The sequence below is a fragment of the Culex pipiens genome, chromosome 2 (assembly GCF_016801865.2).
Source record: "Culex pipiens pallens isolate TS chromosome 2, TS_CPP_V2, whole genome shotgun sequence".
NCBI lineage: Eukaryota > Metazoa > Arthropoda > Insecta > Diptera > Culicidae > Culex > Culex pipiens.
In genome coordinates, this window is record NC_068938.1 from 165,323,564 (window position 1) to 165,335,927 (window position 12,364).

General features: G+C 30.8%; 2 protein-coding genes across 2 annotated transcripts in view; one reads left to right on the forward strand and one right to left on the reverse strand.

Annotated features, from left to right (window-relative positions):
- The window catches only part of LOC120424431 (tyrosine-protein kinase receptor), a 295,519-nt gene that overhangs the window by 191,599 nt on the left and 91,556 nt on the right, over positions 1–12,364 (reverse strand). The window lies entirely within an intron of this gene.
- The window catches only part of LOC120424434 (probable citrate synthase 2, mitochondrial), a 33,348-nt gene continuing 21,201 nt past the window's right edge, over positions 218–12,364 (forward strand). Inside the window, exons 1-2 of the mRNA XM_039588554.2 lie at positions 218–374; positions 610–715. Coding sequence (XP_039444488.1) covers positions 668–715 — 48 coding nt within the window. The 5' untranslated portion in view covers positions 218–374; positions 610–667. The remainder of the gene's footprint in view (positions 375–609; positions 716–12,364) is intronic.

Genomic DNA, 12,364 nt, shown 5'->3' on the forward strand with positions numbered 1-12,364 from the left:
CTAACGTCACGCGGTTCGTGGTGAAATTCACACACACCACCACCGTAAACAACACGAGGGCGCATCCACGACGCACGCCACCTTTTCGGATTGTTTACGATTTTGTCGGATTTTCTAACCACCTACCAAGGATTATCGTACCAGGACCGCTTCCACTTCCGGCAGTCGCACCCCGTGCCCGTGACGTCCTTCCCGGCCGCTCCCAAGCCACGCCGCCGTACAGCAGCGCGCGGGACATTTTTCTGGGAGCGATTCTCTCTCCGCCTGGCTCAGTTGGTTTGGTGTCGGCGAACAGCTCGGAAGTGTCTCTCGGAGGAATCGGCGAAAGCATCTTGCATCAATCACCAGCGAGCGTGTGGTGTGGGAAAAAGGAAGTAAGTGTCCCTGGGGGTCAGGTAGTTGGTGTGTGGCGGAAAGTCATCTCCTGTTTGTCGGAGGGAATCTGATTGTGAATTGTTTAGATCCTTGTGGTCCTTTTGGAAGAGATTGTGACTGAAAGAAGATTTCTTGAGTGATTGTGTGTGTGTGTTTGGCCGGAACCAACCCCGGATATTCATCACGAACTTTACTACAGCTTCCCCCCTTTTCTCTGCTTTTCCTTCCCTCCAGATTTCGGAAGTTTGTTCAGTCGAGTGTGGACAAATCTTTAGCGTAACATTCGGCAACGATGGCCCTCAGCCGTATCTACACCGCCAAGTTGGCCACTGCCAACAAGGTAAGTGGAAAATTTCCAAAAGATGGACTATTCGAGAAGGAAGACTCCAAAAGTAACCGACTCTGGGCCGAGAAAGACCCTCGGGAAAGGGGCGGATCACCCCGTAAGAAAAATCTGCGACGAAACAGATTTCTCAAAATTACGTAATGAATGGCGGAAAAAGAGGCCTGATTTTCCCTCAAGTTCTAGGCGCGCTTCAGAACTCGTGACGTGACCACATTCATGAGGGGGGCCATTTGAGCGACCTTTGGTCAAGGGAGCATTAGTGCTGAAGAATGGCTTTTACTTACAATCGGTTAAATAATATTATTACGAGTAGGTAGGTTGGGGGAAAAAACGGTGCCTCTATCGCTGCCGGTAGGCCTGCGCACAGCACACACACCGAAAAAGTGCAAATTTTTCCCTCGAAAGAATCGTGCTCAAGAGGGAGGCCACACACACGGGAGGCAATGGAAGGGAAAAGTGGACAAAAATCCGACCGAGCGGCGGTCCCGTTAGTGTGTGGATTTCGCGATTTTTTGTTGGTGTAGGTTTTAGTTCAGTGTCTAGTTAGGTTCAGGGTTGTTACGGACGGCGCGGATCGCGCGGATGGCGCGGATGGCGCGTATCGCGCGGATCTGGCGCGGATTTGCTGACTAATTTTGCTCAGGCGCGGATTTCGCGCGGATAGCAATTTTGATAAACAAAATAATTGAGAACGATAGAATTTCATTCAAATTACAAAGGAAAATATTATTATGAATTAATTAAATTCATTCTTATTCGTTGAGTGCGAAAACATCAATTTCTAAGAAGTTGTTAATGAAGACAATTTTCTTCTAAAAATTATTGATTGTTTTTTTTTTCTTAATACGAAACTTTGAAATAATCTTCAAGGAGCGATTTTGTTAATGTATTGAGATTTGTTATATAAATTTAACATAACATTACAATTAATTATTTTTAAAACATCTGCTTAACAATTCAAATAAATACCAATTTTATGAAAATCAAAATAACAAAATTCGAAAAAATTACAAAATTAAAAAATTTGAAGCTTTTTTAGATTTTCTATGTTTTTTCAATATAAAAATTTAAATTTTTAAATTTTTGGTTTATTGAAAAAAATTCTGTTGCCACTCTGATTCAGGTAGAATTGATTCTACTCCCAATTATCACAACATGACGAAATCCACTTAGAAATCTGCTAAAATCTCCGTCTAAAAGCGAAATGTAATGTTAAAATTAAAAAAAAAAGAAATCTGGAGTTCAACAATTTGAAATTTCAGAATTTACATATTCAAATAATAAAAAAAAAATAGAATTCATTATTTGAAATTGTCAAAACTTACAGACTCAAAAAACGTAAAAAAGTACGAATTATTAAATTGAAAAATTACGAAAATATTACAATTCTCGATTAAATTTTCAAAAGGTCATATCTGCATAGGAAACCCATGAGGGATAGGTTGTTTTGAAAATTTAATCTAGAATTGATTTTTTTGTTAATTTTTAATTTTTCAAGAAAGTTCTTAAGTTATTAAATTATTAAATCATTAAATTATCAAATAATTAAACTATTAAATTATTAAATTATCAAATTATTATAATATAAAATTATAAAATTATAAAATTATAAAATTATAAAATTATAAAATCATAAAATTATAAAATTATAAAATTATAAAATTATAAAATTATAAAATTATAAAATTATAAAATTATAAAATTATAAAATTATAAAATTATAAGATTATAAAATTATAAAATTATAAAATTATAAATTTATAAAATTATAAAATTATAAAATTATAAAATTATAAAACTATAAAATTGTAAAATTATAAAATTATAAAATTATAAAATTATAAAATTATAAAATTATAAAATTATAAAATTATAAAATTATAAAATTATAAAATTATAAAATTATAAAATTATAAAATTATAAAATTATAAAATTATAAAATTATAAAATTATAAAATTATAAAATTATAAAATTATAAAATTATAAAATTATAAAATTATAAAATTATAAAATTATAAAATTATAAAATTATAAAATTATAAAATTATAAAATTATAAAATTATAAAATTATAAAATTATAAAATTATAAAATTATAAAATTATAAAATTATAAAATTATAAAATTATAAAATTATAAAATTATAAAATTATAAAATTATAAAATTTTAAAATTATAAAATTATAAAATTATAAAATTATAAAATTATAAAATTATAAAATTATAAAATTATAAAATTATAAAATTATAAAATTATAAAATTATAAAATTATAAAATTATAAAATTATAAAATTATAAAATTATAAAATTATAAAATTATAAAATTATAAAATTATAAAATTATAAAATTATAAAATTATAAAATTATAAAATTATAAAATTATAAAATTATAAAATTATAAAATTATAAAATTATAAAATTATTAAATCATTAAATTATTAAATTATTAAATAATTAAATTATTAAATTATTAAATTATTAAATTATTAAATTATTAAATTATTAAATTATTAAATTATTAAATTATTAAATTATTAAATTATTAAATTATTAAATTATTAAATTATTAAATTATCAAATGATTTAATTATTTAATTATTAAATTATTAAATTATTAAATTATTAAATTATTAAATTATTAAATTATTAAATTATTAAATTATTAAATTATTAAATTATTAAATTATTAAATTATTAAATTATTAAATTATTAAATTATTAAATTATTAAATTATTAAATTATTAAATTATTAAATTATTAAATTATTAAATTATTAAATTATTAAATTATTAAATTATTAAATTATTAAATTATTAAATTTTTAAATTATTAAATTATTAAATTATTAAATTATTAAATTATTAAATTATTAAATTATTAAATTATTAAATTATTAAATTATTAAATTATTAAATTATTAAATTATTAAATTATTAAATTATTAAATTATTAAATTATTAAATTATTAAATTATTAAATTATTAAATTATTGAATTATTAAACTATTAAATTATTTTTTTGCCGTTGTTCAGATCATTTTCGGAGTCATATTTTAGTTTAGAGAAATTTAGAGAAGAAAATAATAGAAATTTCGTGTTTTGATTTTCGAGAGTAAAGTTTTGGCGAGAATTATCAAGTACTAAATCCTTAGATTTTATTATTTGGTGATTTATTTTATGGTTTTAATTTTTTTAAATTTTCTAATTTAAATTTTTTTTTTCTGAATTTGTTTTTAAAGCAACGATACTTAATGTGTTGCAAAAAAATGCTAATATTGTTTCAGAAATGGCAAAAAAGGTTCCATTTGGTACAGGAGGGATATGAATTCACAACTGATCAACGGTACTGATCCAAATGCCTTCTGTATTATTCTTTTTTCGTTTAAACTTTCATTCATTATGTTACTCTCTTCTATGTTTGTCGCGATTTTTTATATGACGCGGATTTCGCGCGGATCGGGTTTTGGGGTCGGCGCGGATCTGGCGCGGATTTTTTCTCGGCTTTTCCGTAACAACCCTGTAAGGTATTTGATTAGTTGTATTAACTAAAAAAGCAGAGCTCACATGGTTTGGTTCTGAATGTGTGAATGAAAGTGACTCTCCCTCTTACTCTCTGTGGAGAGCTTCAGAGGACGAACCTGTGTGACTCCCGCGGGTCATCGGGAACAACGTGTGTTAGGTAACAATATGTGGGGAAGGAATCGCTTTCTGACGAGTAGCGTGATAAGAACAGGATCTCTTGTAGATGTTCTTCTTGTGAGCTTCCCGCTGATTTTTTTTTAATTTTTGTCTTTTTGAAAATTACAATCTGTTTAAAATATTTTGTGATACAAAAATAAAAGCGATTTCAAACACTTCACATTTTGGAAAATTTATGTTCATAATTATAACAATTATAAACAACAGTTTCACAAAACTTATAAGTGAAGGGTCCCTGATTGCTCAAAACAAACCCTTTCACTCGTGAGCACAAATCGATCGCAATGCAAAACTGCTCTGTTCAATCTCTACCGTTTGTCACTTCCTCTTCCTCTAATCGCTACTGAAAATTATCTCTTTTTCTCTCTCTCTCACTCCAATCGCTCAAAGCTGACTCGTCGAATCAATGTTATCAACAATATTTTGAAATTTTGTTGTTTACATAACATCAAAGCAATTTCCACCATGCCAAATTCAAATGGACGACAAACCGTGGTACTGCAAAAGAGGACCGCGCTGCTAATTTGTTAGATTTTCTCCTCTCTGAGCATATTCGTTTGTGACTCGGGTCGACGGACGAAGTAGGCAAAGAAATTCGCGAAGTATTTGTATCGCTGTGTGAAGCGATAGGCTAAGACGCTGGCAGCTAGCGAGTCGTGCTCGCTCGCGAATGGTTCAGTTGGCGATGAGTGAGTGATTTCTGATTTTTGAAAAGAAAATCAGGACCCTTACTTGTGATACTTACAAATGTGTTTTGATTAAAAATGTTTTCTAAAGTGATTGCAAACATTATCTTGCAAGGTTTTTTGCTCGAACCCTGTTTTGACAGCTTCATTGAGACCCAGAGAGTAACATTTTGTCTCCCAGATAGACTCTCTATTTTTTCACATGATAAAATTCATGTTTTTGTGATTTTTTTCTGCTAAAAATTACAAATAAATTGGACTTAAATGCAAATTGATGAAAAAGGCATATCTCCACGTTTCATTAATTTTTTTTCTAGTTTAAATGTTAGACATTTTTACGGAAGTTATCGACATAAAAATAAAAGGAGATTTATCGTTAAAGTTACAACAAAAATAATTACAAGTCCTTTAAAAATACTAGTTAATTCGCCAACCCACACTTTTGTGTATAACAAAAAGTACTAAGGGCATCTCCAGCGCTGGGGTGCAAATCAAATTTGCACCCGGTTCATGAATACCGAGATCAAATTTGCCACCTTGAAAAAACTCCGTCATCCCCACCGCTAGGGTAGCAAATTTGCCATCGAAATAAGCCCACCGCGGGGGGCAAATATGGGTTTTTATCATTTTTTGCGCTCGTTTACCTTCAAAATCAATAATTATGTGTTGATTCATGCATAGAAATGCTTAAAGTTTATTAAACTTTTTAATCCTATTGAAAATTTCAAAGAATTTTATTTTTCGAAAATGTCGAAAGTTAAATCATTTGCTACCCGATTTGATTCCCACCAAATTTGCTCTCGAGTTTGCCCCCGAGTCTCCCACCGCGCGTAGCAAAGCAGGTATCAAATTTGATCTCAAGTTCGTCTGTAGAAGAAAAATATGTGTCGGTACCTGTCGGGTACTCATTTTCTGATACCCGACAAGTACAGGCAAGCCGGGGGCAAAGTTTTGAATACATGTTTCGGAGATTTTTCTATGTCTGCTCTTGTAGGAGCTTCAAAAATTAAAAAAAATTCAAAAATTCAAAAATTCAAAAATTTAAAAATTAAAAAAATTAAAAATTCAAAGATTCAACAATTCAAAATTTAAAAATTTTAAAAATTCAAAAATTTAATAATTCAAAAATTCAAAAACTCAAAAATCTAAAAAAAAATTCTAAAAATTTAAAATTCAAGAATTCAAAAAGCTAAGATTTCAAAATACAAAAATGCGTTAAAACCTTAAATTTTTATTTTTTTTTTCATTTTTTTCTAAATTTTTAGTTTTTTTTTAAATTTTTAATTTTTTTTAAATTTTTTTTTAGTTTTTCTATTTTTTTTATTTTACTTTTACAAAATTTTAATTTAAAAAAATATTTTTTTAAATTATTTTAGGCCGTTGCAAACATTTTTCAAAGTTTATGTCGCCCCCGCCCCACTTTAAAATTGGTTCGAAAAATCAGGGGGCAAAAAACATATTTTTTCAAAAAGTTTCCAAATGTTAAAGGAAAGTCCATCCAACTGAAAACAATTAGAAATGCATTTTCCTGCGTTTAAAATCATATTTAGCATGTATGGGTTCGGTCAAAAATATTTTCAATTTTTGTGGAATTCCAATTCGGCGAAAAAAAATCTTTTCAATAATTGGATATTTTGAAACTAATGATTGCAAAACAACTGGGCAGGTGTGAAATGCATTTTAAAACACTTTTTTCATTCAAATGTTGAGAACATAGCTTGTTATTTAAATTTTAATTTTTTTCCCCTTCCGTCCCCTCGACCTGGACCAGTGTCGAGGGACATAAACTACAAAAAATATTTGCAACGGCCTTAATTTTTTTCAATCTTTTAATTTAAAAAAAAATTAAACATTTTAAATTTTTTTAATTTTTTTAAAAATTTTAAAAAAAGTTTTAATTTTTTTTAATTATTTTACAATTTTTTTATTTTTTTTAAATTTTTTTCTTTTTATTTAAATTTTTTAGATTTTTTAACTTTCTTAAATTTTTTTATTTTTTTAAATTTTTTAGATTTTTTTATTTAAAAAAAAAAATTAAATTTTTAAATTTTCTTAAATTTTTTAAATTTTTTAATTTTTTTAAAATTTTTTAAATTTTTTAAATTTTTAAAATTTTTTTAAATTTTTTTAATTTTTTTTAAATTTTTTAAATTTTTTAAATTTTTTAAATTTTTTAATTTTTTTTAGATTTTTTAAATTTTTTTAAATTTTTTAAATTTTTTAAATTTTTTAAATTTTTTAAATTTTTTAAATTTTTTAAATTTTTTAAATTTTTAAATTTTTTAAATTTTTTAAATTTTTTAAATTTTTTTAGATTTTTTAAATTTTTTTAGATTTTTTAATTTTTTTCCGTGCTTGATTCGATTTTTCCGTGCATAATTCCATTTGATGCGGTAGCAAACAGGCTGAATACCGGGTAGCAAAGAGAAATCCCGTAGAACTGAGAGCAAATTTGCTACCGCGACAGGTACCGCGATGGGGTTGACGTCGGGTGCAAATTAGCTTTGCTTCGATGTTTGCACCCAGCGCTGGAGATGCACTAAGAATAGTTCGAGAATTTGACAGGTCCAACCATCTCCTAAAACTGAAAATCTAACTTAAAAGTTAGTTGATTTATCTAATTTTTAAGTTGAAAAATGTTGTCAGTTTTGAGAGTGGGTCATTTTTTTGTTAGTCCAGCTAGTTTTTCGACTACCCCAACTATTTTTTTAAAGATTATTTTCAAAAAACTTCATTGCTTGTTGCGAAGCGGGTTTTATTTACCCAGCATACAAAAACACTTCAAACACACAAAATCCTTAAAATACTCGAAATATTTAAAAATATTCAAAAATTATTAAAATATAAAAAAAAATTTTGATGAGGTGACGAAACAAATCATTACATAAATATTTTGAACTTGACATTGGGTCATACAAATTTGCCAGAAAAATGTATGACCCAATCAGGGTCTGCTATTTTTACATTTCTCAATGGGTTAAATTTCTCTTAAATGTTAGCTAATCTACAAAAAAAAGCTGTTTCAGCAATTGGAAGCCAGCGAATTTGAATTGGTTAATTTTAGATGGAATTCCTTTCCGTAAGTCGTCAATAGTTGGATCAAAAAGGTACTATAAAGAAGAAGACAACAGCCTTCTTTCCCCTTATCAAACATTAGGATGCTATAATTTCATTATTATAACGCTTGACGACGTTCTGAAAAGTGAAACTTTTCAGTACTCGAGCGAGTTGTAAAATGCATTTTTTTCTCAATTTTGTGAATACTTTCTTTTCTGTCATTTTATAGTGACGAAATACTCAACATATCATCTTACAAAATAAACAGTGCGGAAATAGTAGTTTATGCAACAAGTTGCAAAAAGCAGATTTATCCAACGAGGTTTAGCGAGTTGGATAAATACGTCGAGTGCTGAAAAAAACATGTTTTGCAACATGTTGCTTACAACATTTTTTTAAATTCCAAAAAAACGCTTTTTGAATGGAATTTTATGTCTATCATCCATGTGTTAAGTAAATTCACCGTTCAAAACAAAAAATAACTAAAAATGTTACTTTTCGCAACAAGTGTTGAAAAGTTCAACTTTTCAGCACCCATTTCCATTCTGTTATTTTTGGTAGGGAAAAGTAGGCCGTTTCGTTTCTCCAGAAGGACCGGAAAAGTTGACAGTTTCACAGCGGAATTGCAAAAACACATTTACAGCAATCATTTGCGTGCTGAAATGTTGAACGATTCAGCACTTGTTTCTTTTTGACCTGTTTTGGGGTTTTGAACAAACACACGAACTATGAAGAGCTTCATTGGATAAATGTACGGCTCGTGTTGCAAAGAATCATTGTTTAGCAACTTGTTGAATAAACTACTTTTCAGAAGTTTTATTTTTATTATTATGTCTATTACAATTACAGTCCAGACTCGATTATCCGAAGTTTTAATTATCCGAAGTTCGATTATCCGAAGGTTTGTATGGAACTTTGGATAATCGAAACAAAAATCCAAATTTAAATCCGTGTTCTGAGTTCTTCCAGCAAGAAGTTGCTACGCTCTCAGTTTATAGCCGCGTCGATTAGCTCACACCATACCTAATCGGAGATTGCTCACGTCATCACTTAACGTTCCCCGTTGGTGGATACGGTTGAAAGTCCGAGAAGCCTAAGCGCACCTCAATCAATCGACCTCCATAAAGAAACCATCTATTCCACACCTACAAAAAAGACCGGCGAAACCCGCAAAAACCAGTTAGGACAATCGTCGCGAAGTTTCCACCAGCATGACCCGACCTTCCAAGCCGAACTTCAACGACGACGACGACGAGCAAGACACTTTGCCAAATCAGCGCCACCACGGTCATGACCATGTGCTGCTTCTGATAGCGCTTCAGCTCCAGCTATGTAGGTATTCCAATACAATGTGAGGAGCTTCGAGCGAGTGTTGGTGAGAGGGCTTATATTATCGCCCCCCAAAATAAGAAGTACAAGAATTTCAAGTTGGAAAGATCAAGAAGAAGGCACCGCGTGGTCGTGCCTCCAATTTCTTCTCGCCAAGTTTCTTTTGGCCTTCCTCTTCGTTTGCCGGCTTGAGCCATGTGCTTCGAATGAGTCTCTTTCGTGATGTTGGTAGAGTGCCAACCCGGCAAAAGATCTACCCCGCGTCTTCTGACCTCAACCTCTCATAGTCTTCCTCACCTCACGACTATGTTTCGGGTAGTAGTAGTACACGCTAATGTCCCAACTGAACTTGGCGCGTTTTTCAGCCGTACCAGGTACTGTCTTCGCATGGCTCGTGTGGGCTGATGCTTCCTAGTTATTGGGTCTTTTGCCTTCCCCGTGCCATTCGTATGCTATTCTGGTTGATCGGAATGCTAACGGGCTCTTGGTACTACTATTACGAGCAGAGAGATAGAGTCGATAACTTGATGGTGACGTATTGGAGTGATGCAACAGCAGAAGGCCAACTAGAAGGCTTGCCGTGCAGAATTGGGTGAACTGCAGCACTCTAGGCCATAAGTTGCATGTTGCTGTCGGCCAATTATTGGCGCGTGTTGGTCCGCTTGGTGTTATTTTGCGCTAGACGGTAGGGCTTGGCTGGCGTCAATTGAATCGATCTTAATCTAGTAGCTGAAACAAGATTAAATAAATCATTCGACTTTGCTTGGGACATACCAAAGTTTTACTATTTGAAAATTTCACACTAACATTCATATTTAATTCAAGTGTCGAAATGCACAATGTTTCACTTTTTGGACACTTTCAACATTTAGATTGAGGCCCAAACAAAATACGTTCCTTGAAGTTTTGTTAAGTCAATTGGGTCCTAAAATGAAGCTTAGATTGCTGATATTATTGTTTACAGCGATAAAGCTTATTTTTCTGAGCACAATGACCCTTTGTACGACCACAAAGAGTTTAAAATGGATTTTTAAATCAATTTAGAAAAATTAACCTCGCGGTCCTTCCTGACAGAAAAGCTCCTACTTGACAGCTCGTTCCAAGGGGACCATAGTTGATCCATGGAAAAAATGTTGTCCTGCCAAAAAAAAAAAAATTGCATTAAAATGAAAAAAAGTGATCGGAAATGGTTTTTAATCGTGTTTTTTACCGTTGTACATAAAAATTGACATAGAGCTTTAGTACCCAATTGTACGAATGGTTCGTCAAAAATACGAAAATCGATGAACCACAATCAAGAAATTGAAAAATGAGTTGTGAGCCGGTAACATGGAGTGAAACTTTCACAACTGCCATGGTAAACTTCCTAAACTCTACAGAAGCTTGACGACTTGGATCGCTTTCCACTCTTCGATCTTGACAAAATTTCCACACAATCAACACCACCTTCCGGGAAAAAAACAAAAATTTTGCTTTTCTCCATACTTTTTTTTTTCAAAAATTCCCATACAAACTTCAACTCTCATGAGCGACTCCTTGACCTTAACTTAATATTGGCACAGATGCTTAATTTGCCTAAGGAGGTGTCGCACACGATTTTTAAAAATGTCCCATTTTTCTTGTTACCCTACGGAAAATTAGTACGTAAATATTTGAAAACATGTATTTTTAAAAGGAATCGGACTTAAATGAACGCGGCTGGTTTCCTGGTATGAAAAATAGCGTTTCTTATGTAAAAAAATACGGGGAATCGATTGGTGATGGTTCCATCCACCGCACGAAACGGCAAAGGGTCCATTTTGCCCCAATTCCCCATTTTTTTACATTTTTCTCGAAAATCGGTCTTTATTTAGAGCGGAGGCTTTATGCGGCCATCCAAAATGCACTTAATTTATGTGAAAATGTCCCAGGAATCCAGTAAAAATAACCACTTGCACCGCAAAAATCATCTAGAGTCTATTTAACCCCAATTCCACTATAAAAGCATTTTTGGCCGTTTTCAAATGTTAGTTCAGATTTAAAATTCTGAAAATATTTTTTTCGTAAGGATCAGAAAATTTTACATAAGAATAACGATTTTCACTTCATTATTTGACACATTTATGTTGATAAAAATAGCCATACTCCCCTAACTTTTTTAATTATACTTTTTAATGTACAATTAAATTTGATATCGAAAAGAACCTAACAGAATTTTTTTAAAGTGCATCGTTTTCAAGGTATGGCCATTAAAAGTATGATTTTACCTAAAAAATAACAGTTTTTCGATTTTTGAAATAGTGCCCAATTCTGAAACTATTTTTTTCGAACAGTTAAGAAAATTTCCTAAAATTTCGTCTAAGAAACATTGAATATTGTACCTCTGGTTGCTTAGATATAGTGGGTAAAGAAAACAAACAGTAAAATTGATGTTTTCAAAGTCTCACCCAAAAAGCCTTCAATTTTCTAATACCAATACTGCCGTTCTACGCATAATTGTCCCATGTCAGTTTTGGACGATTTTGACTTTATGACATTTTTAAGTTTAGTTTGATGTGTACTTTAAGAAAAACACATAAAATCTGGTACTTTGTTCGGAAACTCATTAAAAACAACACCAAGTCTGTTTGTCCCATCGTTGCACTTCTACGCATAATTGTTCCGCCAAGCATTTTCTCTAATAGAATCCTTAGGTTTACTAAGCATTATGTCTTGTTTACCTGTTGTATAGCAAGAGAATCACAAATAAGGGTGATAAACATAGGGCGAATAGGAACCCACGGGACAATTATGCGTATAAACACAGAAATCGGTCGAAACATTTCAATCGCGTTTTTCTCAGTTGCACTTTTTTGAACATGGGACAATTATGCGTAAAACGGCAGAATAT